This window comes from Somniosus microcephalus, chromosome 5 (assembly GCF_052327205.1).
Source record: "Somniosus microcephalus isolate GS21.2 chromosome 5, FLI_Smic_1.0, whole genome shotgun sequence".
Taxonomy (NCBI): domain Eukaryota; kingdom Metazoa; phylum Chordata; class Chondrichthyes; order Squaliformes; family Somniosidae; genus Somniosus; species Somniosus microcephalus.
Genome location: NC_140991.1, coordinates 145,575,824 through 145,594,540, shown reverse-complemented (window position 1 = coordinate 145,594,540; position 18,717 = coordinate 145,575,824). Strand labels below are relative to the sequence as shown.

The following is an 18,717-nucleotide window of genomic DNA, read 5'->3' as shown; positions in this document are numbered from 1 at the left end:
TTTCAAGGTGTTGAGTCACCCTATCTTTAATTATAGACTCTAGTAATTTCCTGACAACAGATGTTAGGCTAACACACTTCTCAATGCATGACTCCCCCCCTCCCCTTGCCCCCGTCAATCACTCACCTACCAACAATCTCTACCAAACATGAGGCACACCTCGCATTCCTAGCTTCACTTCACCCCCTTGGAGGAGACGGTGCTGGCCATTCTTGGCAGGGGCATGGCTGGGCCCTTGGCTTAAAAGATACAAGATGCTGGTATCCTCAAACCTTATCCTCCTTCTCGCATGCACCTCTCGCTTTCCCGCCCTTCCCTCATCACAACTCTACCCTTGTGCCTTCCTCATTTCACACACCCAAGAAATACAGCCTGCCCAGCCAGTGGTTGACCAAGAATAGGGAGAGGAGAGTGAAGAAGAAACACCATCACTCGATTTCACACTCCCAGCCACTAGCTCCTCAAGGTCGACCAGCAAGGCCATTTGCAGTATCCCCCACTGAAAGTCAGCAGCCTTCCACCAGCCATACTGCAGCACTGGGGTAGCACTGCATGACATCAATAGGATAGGCAAAGGCAAATACAAGACAGTCACTAAGGGAATGCACAAGGGTGATTAGTTGATTTCTTGATGTCATTGGATGGATAGATTGGAAAGTTCGCTTTGTGGTGGCTTTTATTTCAGCATTGTGACCAAGAGGACACTGTGATGGTCAGTAACAGAGAGAAGGTAAGGTTTGGACTAATGTTGAAAGGGAAACTGGGGTTGTGGTCACTGGTACTACAGGCAGATGATTCAATCCCAGATATCCCAGCCAGAAAGGGGCTGTCTGGATTGCATCCTTCCTTCTGCTTCCTCCTTATCTGCTTCTTCCTTTTCTGCTGCTTCCTCTTCTGCATCTTCATCTACCCTCTGCAAGTGGATGCTGTAAATCTGAAATAAAAGCATAAAATGCAGGAAATACTCAGCAGGTCAGGCAGCATCTCGACCTGAGACGTGAACTCTGTTTCTCTCTCCACGGTTGCTGCCTGACCTGCTAAGTATTTGCAGCATTTTCTGTCTGCTCATTGGCCTTCCTTTACCATCCGAGGCCTTGAAGCATCCAGCAGCACTCCCTGCACACTTAAAAAATGTTTAACATGTATTGCACCAAGCCACTACTTCAATAAAATGTAATAAATCCAGTCCAAAAGCTTAAATGCAAACTTACCTGAAAGATCTGCCGACGGCGTCTCTGTCAGCTGCTGCATGCTTGTTTTTCCACAGCAAGCTTAGGACCCAGCGCTAAACTCAGCGCAAAGGTCCAAGTTCGCAGTTCGTGGCGTTAAGTCGACATTGCACGCCGACTGACGTCACGCTCTCCATATCGGCAGCACTAAGGCCCTCACCAAAATGGCGGCCACCGTGTCCCGTGCCAGAGTTGGGCATTAGAGCAGCGGCCAGCATTTTTTTTCCAAGATTGTGGCGAAAACGGGTGGCAGTAAGTAGCCCATTTTCTGGGCCCTTGTCTCTTAAAAACTATTCAGCCTGTCTCTCCACAGACTTTTACCATTATTTAATACCTTAACAAAATTCTTTATAACTTTTTCTGATTGCTTTCTTCTCTATCAACGAATGACATTAAGCAGTTTCTAAAATCAACGGATGCTGCGGCCGAGAATGCATTGCTCACTGCCCATAGTGTAGATCCACATTATGCCCAAGTGACCACAATATTGGGGGAACCAGACAAGATGCTGTGCATACATTGCACTTAGCACAATATGATGTGGTGGGAAAGCACCAGTGGCTCTGAGGTTACATGCACCAGACATGCACTGGACTCATAAAGGGGCCAAAATATATGTTAATTATGTAGAGCCTGCACAGCATCTATGGATACCCCACTGAGCAATCCCTTCTATCTGAAGGAGGAAGAGGAGGACCGTGGAGGCATGCAGAGTAGGTGCTTTTACATCTTAGGTTCTAAAGAAGGACCCACTCACATTTTATGGCATGGGTCATCCTGAGCAACAACAGGAGCTGTCTGATAAATCTCCCAACCTGCGGTGCACAGCTGCATTATGCAGGTGATGCATGCTTTGTTTACCCAGGCCTAGGATTTCTTGATTCCCCACAACTGGCTACTAAAGGATCAAGGCTATCCACTAGAGTCCTGGCTCATAAACCTTTTGACATACCCAGGGACTAGACCTGAATAGAGATGCAATGAGGTATTCACAGTTATCAATGCTGAAACAAAGGCCCCAATATTTATGGGGAGGCGGGGAGAGTGCAGGGGAGCGCGGTAGCGAGGGGAAATCCAGGTAAGGCAGGGGACGCAGAGGTCCTGACGAATTTAATGGCAGACTTTTTCTTTCATTTTCTGCCCAGCAGCCAGCCAAATTGACAGGCAGGCCAGCTGCCGGGTGGCAAAACCAGCAACAGGAGGCACCAGCCGTGGACCCATGGGGATGGTCCCTGGCATTCGGGAGGCAGGAGGGAGTTGGAGATCGGGGCTTGGAGGAGGGGATTCTGTAATCGTGGCTGGGGAGGGGGGTGGGGGGGGGGGAGAAAGAGAGGCCATCGCAGGAGTGGGGGAAGGCCAGAGATCGGACTTGGAGGGGGAGGTCTGCGATCGTGCTGGGGGGAAGAGAGAGGTCGCAATCAGCATAGAGGAAAAATGCTTCCTTGAGAGGCCGAGGGGAGCACTCCTGCTCCTCATGGCCCACAAGGAATGCTGTAAAACGCATTTACCTTTGTGAGCTGGCAGCTCCTGCCTCCCTTTCACTGCTGGGTTTCCTGAGCCCTGGGATTTCTTGCTTCCCCACGACAGAGGCAATCAGGCTCCCAATTGCACTGTATTGCCTCGCATGACATGAAACCCGCCTCCGTTAAAATGGCAATGGCCACCTATGGAGCGGGTTGGGGACGCGTTCCCCAGTTTTAAATTTTTAACCCCTGACCCTCTCCTGCCCATCGTGAGGGGGTTAATACCAAGGCCAAATTTCAGATGCATCAGCCTATCAGCGGAGTCTTGCTTGCAGCCCGGTCAGGGTATTCAAGATTATCGCAATCTGCTTCACTTTATATTACTTCATTCTGCAAAGAGCCAATGCCAAGGCTCATGGAGAAGAGAGCTGGCAGAAGAGAACCTCGACCAGAACCCAGCAAGGATGCCTTCTGTTCACCCAAAAGTGTTATTGCAAGCTGCACTAAATGTACCTTTTTATTTAAGTGCCTAGACTGTACAATGCACAGCAGTCATCTGCACTTGTACCTAATATGCTGTCATTGCCCTCTAGCTTACTTCAAGACCTATGAATACCACAGCATTTCTCCAGAACTTGCTTATTCTGCTCCAACACAAATCAAAGTTACGACTCATTAACGTACTAGTTAACCCAAATTTTATTGACCATTTCCATGTACAGTGCAGTGTGTTTTACCCCAGTGCTTCCCCTTTGTGGCCATGTATTTATATGTGCCTTCTACAGGTAGGCTACCCTTTATCCGGACTTCCGAAAACCGAAACCCTCTAAAAACTGAAGGTTTTTTCGGTCAGCGTAAGTCGTGCGCACGACATGACCAGAGTGGCGCACGACTTACAGGCCTAGCTGGATAAGGGATAGTGTAGCATTTTTCCGCACTTCTGAAAACCGAAATCGCTTAGCGTAAGTGTACCAGCCTTTATCCGCACATCCGAAACCAGAAAACCTCTGAAAGCCGAAAGTGGCGCAAAGCATGACCCGACGCTGCCGGATAAGGGATAGTGTATCCTTTATCTGCACTCCCGAAAACCGAATTACCTCTGAAAACCGAAGTGTTTTCGCGTACCTTCCGAAATCCGAAATTTTCCTAAAACCGAAACACGGCTAGTCCCGAGGTTTTCGGATAAAGGATAGTCTACCTGTACTTCCTAATCATGTGCAGCTTCCACTGCGAGAAGGAAGTTAGATGGATGATTGCTGGGTGTCAGTGTCTGCTTTTAGAGATGGCGATGGTCTGCTACCACCTCTAGCTGAGTCACTGGATGGCCCTGCAGGTGCCATTGATATTACTGCAGTGACTGCCTCGGTTTGCACGCTTTCTGCCACACCTAGAGTACTTTAAGCAGAACAGATGGATGATACAGATGTGGCTTCATCATCTCCATCATTGGTGCCACCTCCTGCCATTCTCTGCTGCCTCATGCTCTTGGCCGGAAATCTGTGTGGGAGTACGTGGCTGCACAGCTTTCAGATCTAATTCTGAAATTGTAATATTAAGTAAATGTAGATTGTAATATGTGAGCACACTTACTGTAGCAACCATTCAGAGGTCAGCAAACTTTCTCGTTACCTGGTGTACTAGTGAGATAGCATTGACTCTTTCAGCCACCTCAATCCAGCCTGCTCTGATGCTGCTCTTCTTTAAACTCCAAAGAAGGATCACTCTTCTCTGCAGGACCTCCAAATGTGCATCCTGGAATAGAGTCATTTTGCTTTGTCGATGTGCTCTAGCTATTTTTCCCTCTCAGTAGCAGGACAGCATTATAGTGACCAGCAGCCCTCAAAAAGGCACTCATCAGATAACCCGCACTATGATCCCGATGTGCTACTAGCGCATCATGTAAATGGGCCTTACACTAAACATCCGTAAGACAAAGGTCCATTACCAACCTGCCCCCGCCACATAGTACTGCCCCCCGATTATCAAAATCCACGAAAAGGCCTTGGACAACGTGGACCACTTTCCATACCTCGGGAGCCTACTGTCAACAAAGGCAGATGTCGATGATGAAGTCCAACACCGTCTTTAGTGTGCCAGTGCAGCCTTCGGTCGCCTGAGGAAGAGAGTGTTTGAAGACCAGGACCTCAAACCCAGCACCAAGCTCATGGTCTACAGAGCAGTAGTGATACCCACCCTCATGTATGCCTCAGAGACATGGACCATGTACAGCAGGCATTTTAAATCACTGGAGAGGCACCACCAATGCTGCCTCTGCAAGATCCTGCAAATTCATTGGCAGGATAGGCGCTCCAACGTCCGTGTTCTTGCTCAGGCCAACATCCCCAGCATTGAAGCTTTGACCACGCTCGATCAGCTCCGATGGACGGGTCACATCGTCTGCATGCCCGATACGAGACTCCCAAAACAAGCGCTCTACTCAGAGCTCTGACACGGCAAGAGAGCCCCAGGTGGGCAGAGGAAACGCTTCAAGGACACCCTCAAAGCCTCTTTGAAAAAGTGCAACATCCCCACCGACTCCTGGGAATCCCTGGCCCAAGGGGACCGCAGAAAGTGGAGGAGAAGCATCCGGGAAGGCGCCAAACACCTCGAGTCTCTTCGCCGGGAGCAAGTGGAAGCCAAGCGTAAACAGCGCATGTCAACCCAAGCATCCCACCCACCCGCCCCTTCAACCACAGTCTGGCCCACGTGTGACAGACTGTAGGTCCCGCATTGGACTCATCAGTCACCTGGGAACTCATTTTTAGTGTGGAAGCAAGTCATCCTCGGTTCCGAGGGACTGCCAAGAAGAAGATGATGTAAATGAGCTGGCTATGCATTAAAGCAGGAAGTCAGCTCTCAGTATAGCAGGTGCGTAGTGCCTGTAGAGCATTCATTCTGCCACAACTTCATCACTCTTGTTAATTCAGTGTCATTTTGCTTTAAAAACTTAAATAAATAAGCAGTAAATCAGCATATGAGGCAATTTTGAATTAAGAGTAGATTGTGCTGGTTCTAGTTTGCCAAGTCTAACATACACTGTTGTTCATTTGTTACTGCTCTTAGCACTAACCACTGGTCATGACAACACTGAAAGCTGATTTTATGTACTTACACAATGATTACTAATAAACATTTGAAAGAGATGCCAAGTTGCGGATTCCCTACATTTTAAACAGTTTTCCATGTTGCGGCAATTTAAAACGAATATAATTTGTAGCAGGGTGTATTTCAATCCATAATATACCTTCCTTTAAGAATTCTCCTTCAAAGCATAACAAATACTTGGCAGAGACTTAAACACAACAAAAACAATCATATCTCAGCACAGCACTACCACTGACACTTAAAAATCCTAACTTCATCACTCATTTCTTCTACTACTTATCTCCATGGAGTAACCCTGTAAATTAAGTTACCTCTAATACAAAACAGAAAAACAACTCTGGGGCACATACATACCCTGATAGCTTATTCCTTTAATCCTTCTTTATGTTCTACATACCACAAAATAAATGTTCCTTCATTGGGAGAAATTACAATGGTATTGGTATTTTTAAAGGATATAACATTGTGTGCTCTCTTAATATACCCTGTCCCTGAACTAGACTGTTATTTTCACATCAGTACTGCGGCAAAGTAATAAAAACAGAAAATGCTGGAAATACTCAGCAGGTCAGGCAGCATCTGTGGGGAGAGAAACAGAGTTAACGTTTCAGGTCGATGACCCTTCGTCAGAACTCAAAACAATTAGAGATGTAACAGATTTTTAAGCAAGTGCAGGAGCAGAGAAAGGGGAGGAAAGAACAAAAGGGGAAGGTCTGTGATAGGGTGGAAGACAGGAGAGATTAAAAGACAAAAGTGGTGATGGTGCAAGGCAAAAGAAAATGGTAATGGGACAAATTAAGCAACAAAAGATGAGTCTAGATGAGGTGTAAATGGAAATGGCAGAATCATCAACAGCTGCCATGTGAAAAAAATATAGGGGCAGAGGTTATGGTCTGAAATTGTTGAACTCGATGTTGAGTCCAGAAGGCTGTAAAGTGCCTAATTGAAAGATGAGGTGCTGTTCCTCGAGCTTACGTTGAACTTCGTTGGAACAATGTAAGAGGCCGGAGAGGTCAGAGTGGGAGTGGAGCGGAGAATTAAAGTGACAGGCGACCGGAAGCTCGGGGTCCCCCTTACGGACTGAACGGAGGTGTTCCGCAAAGCGGTCACCCAACCTGCGTTAGGTTTTCCCAATGTAGAGGAGACTGCATTGTGAGCAGCGAATACAGTATACTAAATTGCAAGAAGTACAAGTAAATCGCTGTTTCACCTGGAAGGAGTGTTTGGTGCTATGGACAGTGGGAAGGCAAAGTAATTTGCTTCAAAAAATTGTGCTCTTGGCTGATTTAGGAAATATGGTGGCTGACGCTAACCTACATATAGCTTCACCGGGCTTCAAGATCTGTGCTAAGTGCTTTTATGTCTTTGCAGCCACAATCATTAGCTTAATCTCCATTCCATGGGAGAGCATTTTTTCCAGCTAACCCCAACTTTCTCTCCATGCATTTCACCAGCTTTTTCTGGTCATGCCTAATGAAAAAAGAAACAACTGGCATTTATATAGTGCCTTTAATTTCCCCAGTGTCCCAAAGCTATGTGTCGGTTAATGTTAGCCAACTCAATTCCAAAACCAGCTAGGAGAGCAGTACTGTTGAAGCAACACTTGAACTTTTGAAATGCGTTTACGATTGTTATGTAGGCAAATTCAAAGCCAATTTTCACATAGTAGTCTGTGGTTTGTGGAAAACAATGACCAGATCATTTGTTTTTGGTGGTAATGGTTGAGGGAGGAAGGTTGGACAGGAGAAATCCCCACTCTTTTTCAAATAGTGCCATGGGATCTTTTACCCCCAGCGGAGCAGGCACATGGGGATTTGGTTTAACATCTCATCCAAAAGATGGCACATCTGACAAAGTAGCACTCCCTCAGTACTGCAAGTATCAGCCTAAATGATGTGCTTAAATCACTAGAAGGGCTTGAATTCACAAGCTTTTGACTCTGAGATGAGATTACTAACTAAGCCATTCTGACACCTGCAATATCAGGAACAAATAAACAGCTAACTGCATTGTGAAGGAGTAGTTGACGTATCATATCTAAATCAATGTCATCCTTGATCGAAAAGTGAAAATACACAAACCATTCCACTGTCAGATCCTAGGCAAGGCTCCGAGAACTTCCTTTCAACAGTATTTTGGAAATTATTAGTCGGCCAATTTCTTCCACTGGTGGGGAGCCTGGCTCAATGGGTAATTACGGGTGTGCTACCCACAATTTACTATCTAGAAAACCTACTGAAAAAATAAAGGGGGCAATTTTCAACTCCACCACCTAGGAAGTAATTTGGAGGAGTGTATCCCCCCACATGCTGGCCCATCCCTAATTGCCCTTGAGAAGGTGGTGCTGAGCCGCCTCTTGAACCGCTGCAGTCGGTCTTCTTTGTAGCAGTTTGTTACAACTGAGTGGCTTGCTAGGCCATTTCTGAGGGCAGTTAAGAGTCAACCATATTGCTGTGGGTCTGGACTCACATACAGGCCAGATTTCCTTCCCTAAAAGGACATTAATGAACCAGATGGGTTTTTATGACAATCCGGTAGTTTCATCACTAGCTTTTTATTCCAGATTTATTTAAATTCGCCAGCTGCTGTGGTGGGATTTGAACTCGTGTCTCTGGATCATGAGTCCAGGCCTCTGGGTTACTAGTCCAGTAACAATCACTACACCATAGTACCCACTTATACTAATGGAGGCATGACACATTTATTTCAATTTTATATAAATCTGTTAACACATTGTATATACTAATATTGCACAGTGAGATTTAACTGCATTCAATCATTAGAGAACAGTCTATGTTTTAATTTTTGGGGGGTTTTATGACTCATCCAGGCATTTTATTGTATTTCAGGTTGAACTCTATGCTGTAATCACGGGCCATGGAAGTGATGAGAATGGCTGTGGAGAGTTCTGTGTCACCTCTCATCATTTTGTAATTAATGCCATATTTAATAATTCAAGGAGATTTGACAATGCTGGTAAGAAACTTTGATATTCCTGCTGTGTTCAATTTTTTTTCTACTAAATAACATTATGAAATTTATATTGAAACCATGTGGAATACAAGTAGGATTTGTGCATTATGTATGATTAGAATTTACTTTTATTAAGAGTATCTTAATAGCTCCTTATGTGGCTCGGTGTCAAATTTAGTTTGATAACGCTCCTGTGACGTGCCTTGGGACATTTTACTACATTAAAGGCACTACATAACTGCAGGTTGTTGTTGTGGAGTACAATGCAAAGAAAGCATGGAGCCTGACGTAAGAAAACTACTAGGCACTTGGTCTAAGCGTTAAACAAAGCTTTAATCAACTGTTTTACAACATGAAGATCTAGTTGTGTCCTTCACTAGTTCCTGTTAAGAATGTCCTGCGCAAGCTAGGCCCGTGCCCGAGTATTTATACTCTCCCTGGACAGTGCCACCCATAGGCCGCTCAGTATTATTTCGTCTTTCATGAATGGCTGATTCATGTCAGAGCCCAAATTTGTTTTTGTATGAGCCACTACTACAAATACATGTTTTACCAGTGTATAATTAAAGTTTAACACTTCCAAATAATGGGGCAGAAATTCGGGTCTCCACGGGCGAGTACGCATGGGGTACTCACCCGTAAGCCCAATGGAAGTGCCGGTTTCCTGCATGCACTGCACATGCGCGGGAAACCGGCACTTCCGTTCCCCTGAAAGCAGGGGTTCAGAGGTCGTGCGCGGGAGAGGCTGCGCGTGCGCATCGAACTTGCACTTTTTTTTACAGGTTTTCCCGGGAGGGTAAGTCTCCAGAAGTTACACATTTAAAAAGCAGGCGTAAGGCCTGCTTTTTACAAGGTAAGTGGTGAATTAATTAAAATTAACACTTTTTTTTTTCCACAGGTTTATTATTTTTAAATACTTTAAAGAAAGGCAAGTTTATTTTTAGACCTGTTAGAAAATAAAATTATTTTTTTCAAAAATTTAAATTGTTTAAAATAGTTATTTCATGTAATTTATAGTTTATTTAAAAAATGTGATTTAAAAAAAAAATTATTTGAAGATGTAGTGATGTTTTGGGGCTGTAGTATTTCTAAGTTTTGACAGCTCTTCCTGTCAATCTTATGAATGGAGCATTCCCTGCTCCGATTGGCTCCCCATGGCCCACGTGATCCCAGGGGACGCATCGAACTAACTGCGCCCCTGGGATACACAAGCACTGCGCGCCGGCGGCTGGAGCAGGCCCAGGATCAGAATTCCACGGGGGCCCACAGCTCAACGGCCGGCGCACAAGGTAAGTGCAGGTCGGGGGCTTGCACCCGCGGGAAGCCCCCGACCCGAATTTCTGGGCCAATAGCACTATAAACTTGGCCTAGCTCTTTTTCCCTATACTATATTCTTCAGATTTTATAGAAATCATATTTTTGTTAGCAAATACCAACAGTCAGTATGGTTGATGTATTATAATGTCTGCACGGAATTATGAAAGATTATAATATACCACTTTAAGCTTATTAAGCGACAGTCAAAACTTGTTTACCAGAATATCACTATGTATTATATGGCGAATAATGGATACCAGGAGTTGGAGAAGTTGCACTCGATGTGCTATTTAATGTGGAATATTTAGTTGCAAAAGCCCCTTTAGTTTGGAGCAACTTCCTAATATCAATGCAGGTAATTTTTTGTGGGCTTTGCAAGGAGGAGCAGCAGGGTTGGAAGCCATCTGACTGATGTTTCTGACAGCAGCCAGTAAGCCCACAAAGCCGGCAGGTGTTAGCATTGCTGTAGGCCTTTCAGGCTTGCAGCACAAAAGTTCCTCTCCCCCTCCCCCAGTTAGGGCACTTGCCTGTACCCAAGTTCTGTGCTGAGGGCAAGAGGAAAATAACCCTCTAACTGTTCTGTAGTTCAAAGAATATAATATAAAATAACATTTCCATAATGTAGCACAGAGTATCAAACGTAATAGTGAATTTTCACAAGTGGAAAATGGCCACACAAAATTGAGTTTATGTTCTACTGCTGTTGCACTTTATTCTTGCTATAGTCTGCCCTATCTAATGTTATTAATATCTGACTTACTACTAAGTTGTTCTGCCCACCTGTCTCTGAATGCTTGATAGTTTCAGGTGATAACTTCAAGTAATTAATTGGCATGAAAATTTTACAGCAGATAGGTAATCAAAAATAGTAATATTGCATTTTGGATGGTCAGTAATTAAAAAAAATGTTTTCATCTTTAATGGCATAGCACACTGCAATTGTTTTTAAGTTTGTTTATGGGATGTGGGTGTTGCTGGCAAGGCCAGCATTTATTGCCCGTCCCTAATTTCCCTTGAGATGGTGGTGCTGAGCCGCTTTCTTCAACTGCTGCAGTCCGTGTGGTGAAGGTACTCCCACAGTGCTGTTAGGTAGAGAGTTCCAGGATTTTGACCCAGTGACGATGAATGATCAGCGATATACTTCTAAGTCAGGATGGTGTGACTTGGAGGTGGTGGCGTTCCCATGCATCTGCTGCCCTTGTCCTTCTAGGTGGAAGAGGTCGCGGGTTTGGGAGGCGAGGCCGAAGAAGCCTTGGCAAGTTGCTGCAGTGCATCTTGTAGATGGTACACACTGCAACCACGGTACGCCAGTGGTGGAGGGAGTGAATGTTGAAGGTGGTGGATGGGGTGCCAATCAAGCGGGCTACTTTGCCCTGGATGGTGTCGAGCTTCTTGTGTTGTTGGAGCTGCACTCATCCAGGCAAGTGGAGAGTATTCCATCACACACCTTACTTGTGCCTTGTAGATGGTAGAAAGGCTTTGGGGAGTCAGGAGGTGAGACACTCGCCTCTGACAGGCTCTTGTTGCCACAGTATTTATGTGGCTGGTCTATTTAAGTTTCTGGTCAATGGTGACCCCCAGGATGCTGTTGGTGGGGGATTCCGCGATGGTAATGCCATTGAATGTCAAGGGGTGGTGGTTAGACTCTTGCTTGTTGGAGATAGTCATTGCCTGGCACTTCTGTGGCGCAAATGTTACCTGCCACTTATCACCCCAAGCCTGAACATCATTGTTGCATGCAGGTATGGACTGCTTTATCTGAGGAGTTGTGAATGGCTCTGAACACTGCAGTCATCAGCGAACATCCCCATTTCTGACCTTATGTTGGAGGGAAGGTCATTGATGAAGCAGCTGAAGATGGTTGGGCCTAGGACACTGCCATGAGGAACTCCTGCAGCGATGTCCTGGGGCTGAGATGATTGACCTACAATCACCACAACCATCTTCCTTTGTGCTAGGTATGACTCCAGCCAGTGGAGAGTTTTCCCCCCGATTCCCATTGACTTCAGTTTTACTAGGGCTCCTTCATGCCACACTCGATCAAATGCTGCCTTGATGTCAAGGGCAGTCACTCTCACTTCTTCTCTGGAATTCAGCTCCTTTGTCCATTTTTGGACCAAGGTTGTAATGTGGTCGGGAGCCAAGTGGTCTTGGCAGAACCCAAACTGGGCATCAGTGAGCAGGTTATTGGTGAGTAAGTGCCGCTTGATAACACTGTTGATGACACCTTCCATCACTTTGCTGATGATTGAGTAGACTGATGGGGCAGTAATTGGCTGGATTGGATTTGTCCTGCTTTTTGTGGACAGGACATACCTGGGCAGTTTTCCACATTGTCGGATAGATGCCAGTGTTGTAGCTGTACTGGAACAGCTTGGCTAGAGGCACAGCTAATTCTGGAGCACAAGTCTTCAGCACAATAGCCGGTATGTTGTCAGGACCCATAGCCTTTGCTGTAACCAGTGCGCTCAGCCGTTTCTTGATATCATGTGGAGTGAATCAAATTGGCTGAAGACTGGCTTCTGTGATGGTGGGGACCTCAGGAGGAGGCCGATATGGATCATCCACTCGGCACTTCTGGCTGAAGATGGTTGCAAATGCTTCATCCTTGTCTTTTGCACTCGCGTGCTGGGCTCTGCCATCATTGAGGATGGGGATATTCCTGGAGCCTCCTTCCTTTAGTTGTTTAATGGCCCACCCCCATTCACGACTGGATGTGGCAGGACTGCAGAGCTTTGATCTGATCCGTTGATTGTGGGATCGCTTGGCCCTGTCTATAGCATCGAATACTACTGCTTAAATGTCAGGATGGTTCAGCTGGTAGTATTCTCACCTCAGACAGCAAAAGAATTCTTAAGCACATAATTGAGAATAATACTTCATTGTAGTATTGAGGAAATTGACAGCTAATGTAAAAGGGAATCCAAAAGTCTTCTATAGAAATATAAATAGTAAATGGGTAGTAAGAGGAGGGGTGGGACTGATTAGGTACCAAAATGGAGACCTGCGCATGGAGGCAAGGGGCATGGCTGAGGGACTAAATTAGTACTTTGCATCTGTCTTTACCAAGGAAGATGCTGCCAAAGTCATAGTGAAAGAGGAGGTAGTTGAGATACTAGATGTGATAAAAATTGATAAAGAGGAGGTACTAGAAAGGCAGTCTGTACTTAAAGTAGACAAGTCACCAAGACCGGATGGGATGCATCCTAGGATGTTGAGGGAAGTAAAGGTAGAAATTGCGGAGGTACTGACCATAATCTTCCAATCCTCCTTGGATACGGGGGTGGTGCCAGAGGACTGGTGAATTGCAAATGTTACACCCTTGTTCAAAAAAAGGTGCAAGGATAAACCCAGCAACCACAGGCCAGTCAGTTTAACCTCGGTAGTGGGGAAGCTTTTAGAAACGATAATCCGGGACAAAATTAACAGTCACTTGGACAAGTGGATTAATTAAGGAAAGCTAGCACGGATTTGTTAATGGCAAATCATGTTTAACTAACTTGAGTGAGTTTTTTGATGAGGTAACAGAGAGGGTTGATGGGGCAATGCGGTTGATGTGGTGTACATGGACTTCCAAAAGGCGTTTGATAAAGTGCCACATAATAGGCTTGCCAGCAAAGTTGAAACCCATGGAATAAAAGGGACAGTTGCAGCATGGATATGAAATTGGCTAAGTGACAGGAAACAAGAGTATTGGTGAACAGTTGTTTATCGGACTGGAGGAAGGTGTACAGTGGTGTTCCCCAGAGGTCAGTATTGGACCACTGCTTTTCTTGATATATATTAATTACTTGGACTTGGGTGTACAGGGCACGATTTCAAAATTTGCAGATGACACAAAACTTGGAAGTGTAGTGAACAGTGAGGAGGATAGCGATAGACTTCAAGAGGACATAGACAGGCTGGTGGAATGGGCGGACATGTGGCAGATGAAATTTAACGCAGAAAAGTGCAAAGTGATACATTTTGGTAGGAAGAATGAGGAGAGGCAATATAAACTAAAACGTACAATTCTAAAGGGGGTGCATGAACAGAGAGACCTTGGGGTATATGTGCACAAATCGGTGAAGGTGGCAGGGCAGGTTGAGACAGCGGTTAAAAAAGCATATGGGACCCTGGGTTTTATAAATAGAGGCATAGAGTACAAAAGCAAGGAAGTTATGATGAACCTTTCTAAAACTCTGGTACGGCATCAACTGGAGTATTGTGTTCAATTCTGGGCACCGCACTTTAGGAAGGACGTGAAGGCCTTAAGAGGGTGCAGAAAAAATTTACACTATGGATGAGGGACTTCAGTTACGTGGATAGACTGGAGAAGCTGGGATTGGGCAGATGCATGACAAATGCAGTATAATGTAGATAAATGCGAGGTTATCCACTTCGGTGGCAAAAACAGGAAGACAGATTATCTGAACGGCAATAGATTGGGAAAAGGGGAAGTGCAACGAGACCTGGGTGTCCTTGTGCACCAGTCGCTGAAGGAAAACATGCAGGTGCAGCAGGCGGTTAAGAAGGCAAATGGTATGTTGGCCTTTATAGCAAGAGGATTCGAGTACAGGAGCAAGGATGTCTTGCTGCAGTTGTACAGGGCCTTGGTGAGACCACACCTTGAGTATTGTGTGCAGTTTTGGTCGCCTTATCTGAGGAAGGATATTCTTGCCATGGAGAGAGTGCAGTGAAGATTCACCAGACTGATACCTGGGATGGCAGGAATGACGCATGAGGAGAGATTGGGTCGATTAGGCTTATATTCACTAGAGTTTAGATGAATGAGAGGGGATCTCATTGAAACTTATAAAATTCTAACAGGACTAGACAGACTAGATGCAGGAAGGATGTTCCCGATGGCAGGGGAGTCCAGAACCAGGGGTCACAGCCTAAGGATAAGGCATAAGCCATTTAGGACTGAGATGAGGAGGAATTTCTTCACCCAGAAAGTGGTGAACCTGTGGAATTCTCTACCTCACAAGGCAGTTGAGGCAAATTCATTAAATATATTCAAGAAGGAGTTAGATATATTTCTTAAGACTAAAGGGATCAAGGGATATGGGGAGAAAGCAGGGACCGGGTACTGAATTTGGATGATCAGCCATGATCTCATTAAATGGCGGAACAGGCTCGAGGGGCCGAATGGCCTACTCCTGCTCCTAACTTCTATGTTTCTATGTTTTGTTCTCAGAGCAGAACAGGTTGAGATGAGATTTGATGAAGATGTTCAAAATCATGAGGGGTCTAGACAGAGTAGATAGAGAGAAACTGTTCCCATTGGCAGAAGGGTCGAGAACCAGAGGACAGAGATTTAAGGTGATTGGCAGAAGAACCAAAGGTGACATGAGGGGAAACTTTTTTATGCAGTGAGTGGTTAAGATCTGGAATGCGCTGCCTGAAAGGGTGGCGGAGGCAAATTCAATCATGGCTTTCAAAAGGGAATTGGATAAGTACCTGAAGGAAAAACAATTTCAGGGCTATGGAGAAAAGAAGGGGGAGTGGGACTAGCTGAAGTGCTCTTGCAGAGAGCTGGCACAGACTCAATGGGCTGAATGGCCTCCTGTGCTGTAACCATTCTATGATTCTATGCTTGGAAGTGAACCCTTTGGGTAAGGTGTTAAACCAAGACCCCGTCTATCTGTTCAGTTGGACATTAAAGATCCCATGGTATCATAGAGGATGGAGTTCTCTCAGTGTCCTGGTCAACATTTCTCCTTCAACCAATAGTACTAGGAATAGAGTTATATCACTACTGTTTGCGAGATGTTGCTGTGAACAAATGACTGTTGCATTTGCCTCACAGTCACTGCACTCACCTGTATTTGAAGCGCTTAGCGACTTATGACAAATATGGTAAGGTGCCAAGCAAATTGCCATTTTTAATTACGTCGCATGTTAGAATTTGAGTTCCCAATCTCAGCCATGTTGCCAAGAGCAGGTGACAAACTGAGGCTAGGGAGCATGTGAATAAGGTAGGGAGTCTTAGAACCTCCCAGTCACCGGTGAAGGCTATAAGAACATAAGAAACATAAGAAATAGGAGCAGGAGTAGGCCACTTGGCCCTTCGAGCCTGTTCCGCCATTCGATAAGATCATGGCTGATCCGATTACTCCACATTCCTGCCTACCCCTGATAAGCAAGGGGGTGAAAAGTTACCAAGAATCTATCTACCTCTGCCTTAAAAATATTCAAAGACTCTGCTTCCACTGTCCTGAGGAGGAGAGTTCCAAAGACTCACGACCCTGAGAAAAAATTTCTCCTCATCTATCTTAAATGGGCACCCCTTATTTTTAAACAGTGACTCCTAGTTCTAGATTCTCCCACAAGAGGAAACATCCTCTCCACATCCACCCTGTCCAGACCCCTCAGGATCTTATATGTTTCAATCAAGTCACCTCTTACTCTTCTAAACTCCAGCAGATACAAGCCTAGCCTGTCCAACCTTTCCTCATAAGACAACCCACCCATTCCAGGTATTAGTCTAGTAAACCTTCTCTGAACTGCTTCCAACGCATTTACATCCTTCCTTAAATAAGGAGACCAATTCTGTACACAGTACTCCAGATGTGGTATCACCAATGCCCTGTATAACTGAAGCATAACCCCCCCTACTTTTGTATTCAATTCCCCTCGCAATAAACGATAACATTCTATTAGCTTCCCTAATTACTTGCTGTACGTGCATAGTAACCTTTTGCGATTCATGCACTAGCACACCCAGATCCCTCTGCATCTCAGAGCTTTGCAATCTCTCACCATTTAAATAATATGCTTCTTTTTTATTCTTCCTGCCAAAATGGACAACTTCATATTTTCCCCACATTATACTCCATTTGCTAGTTCTTTGCCCACTCGTTTAACCTATCTATATCCCTTTGTAGCCTCCTTATGTCCTCTTCACAATTTACTTTCCTAGCTATCTTTGTGTCATCAGCAAATTTAGCAACTATACCTTTGGTCCCTTCATACAAATTGTAAAAAGTTGAGGCCCCAGCACTGATCCCTGTGGCACACCACTCGTTACATCTTGCCAATGAGAAAATTACCCATTTATGCCTGCTCTCGGTTTCCCGTTAGCTAGCCAATCTTCTATCCACGCCAATATGTTACCCCCTACACCATGAGCTTTTATTTTCCGCAATAACCTTTGATGTGGCACCTTATCAAGTGCCTTCTGGAAATCCAAGTACAGTACATCCACCCGTTCCCCTTTATCCACAGCACATGTTACTTCCTCAAAGAACTCCAATAAATTGGTTAAACATGATTTCCCTTGCACAAAACCATGTTGACTCTGCCAGATTACTTTGAACTTTTCGAAGTGCCCTTCTATAATGCCTTTAATAATAGCTTCTAACATCTTCCCCATGACAGATGTTAAGCTAACTGGCCTGTAGTTTCCTGCTTTCTATCTCCCTCCCTTTTTGAATAAAGGAGTTACATTTGCTATTTTCCAATCTAATGGAACCTTCCCCGAATCTAGGGAATTTTGGAAAATTAAAACCAACGCATCAACTATCTCACTAGCCACTTCTTTTAAGACCCTAGGATGAAGTCCATCAGGACCCGGGGAGTTGTCAGCCCGCAGCTCCAACAATTTGCTCTGTACCACTTCCCTGGCGATTATAATTTTCTTGAGTTCCTCCCTCCCTGCCATTTCCTGATTTACAGCTATTTCTGGGATGTTACTTGTATCCTCTATAGTGAAGACCGATGCAAAATACCTGTTCAATTCAACTGCCATCGCCTTACTTTCCATTATTAATTCCCCAGACTCACTTTTTATAGGATCAACGCTCACTTTGTTAACTCTTTTCTTTTTTAAATAGCTATAGAAACTCTTACTATCTGTTTTTATATTTCTAGTTAGCTTTCTCTTGTACTCTAATTTTTCTCTCATTAATCTTTTAGCCATTCTTTGCTGTTTTTTATATTCTGTCCAATCTTCTGACCTACCACCCATCTTTGAGCAATTATATGCTTTTTCTTTAAGTTTAATACTATCTTTACCTTTTTTAGTTAACCACAGATGGTGGGTCCTCCCCTTGGAATTTTTCTTTCTTGTTGGAATGTATATATTCTGTGTATTTTGAAATATCCCCTTAAATGTCTGCCACTGCAACTCTATTGACCTATCCCTTAACCTAATTTGCCAGTTCACTTTAGCTAGCTCTGCTTTCATGCCCTCATAATTGCCCTTATTTAAGTTTAAAATACTAGTCTTGGACCCACTCCTCTCTCTCAAACTGAATGTAAAATTCAATCATATTGTGATCGCTGCTACCTAGGGGCACCTTCACTATGAGGTCATTAATTAATCCTATCTCCTTGCACAATACCAGGTCTAGTATAGCCTGCTCTCTGGTTGGCTCCAGAACGTGCTGTTGTAAGAAACTATCCCGAAAACATTCCATGAACTCATCTATGCTACCTTTGCCCATCTAGTTTTTCCAGTCTGTATGCAGATTAAAATCCCCCATGATTATTGCTGTACTCTTCTCACAAGCTCCCATTATTTTTTCCTTTATACTCCATTCTACCATGTGGTTACTGTTAGGGGGCCTGTACACCACTCCCACAAGTGACTTCTTGCCTTTATTATTTCTCATCTCTACCCAAACCGCTTCTACATCCTGGTTTCC

General features: G+C 44.7%; 1 protein-coding gene across 3 annotated transcripts in view; it reads left to right on the top strand.

Moving 5' to 3' along the window:
- Nucleotides 1-18,717, top strand: part of ngly2 (N-glycanase 2) — a 334,241-nt gene that overhangs the window by 271,966 nt on the left and 43,558 nt on the right. For all 3 annotated transcript variants that reach the window (XM_085988341.1, XM_085988340.1, XM_085988339.1), the window contains exon 10: nt 8,647-8,773. In XM_085988341.1, the coding sequence (XP_085844467.1) occupies nt 8,647-8,773 (127 nt within the window). The remainder of the gene's footprint in view (nt 1-8,646; nt 8,774-18,717) is intronic.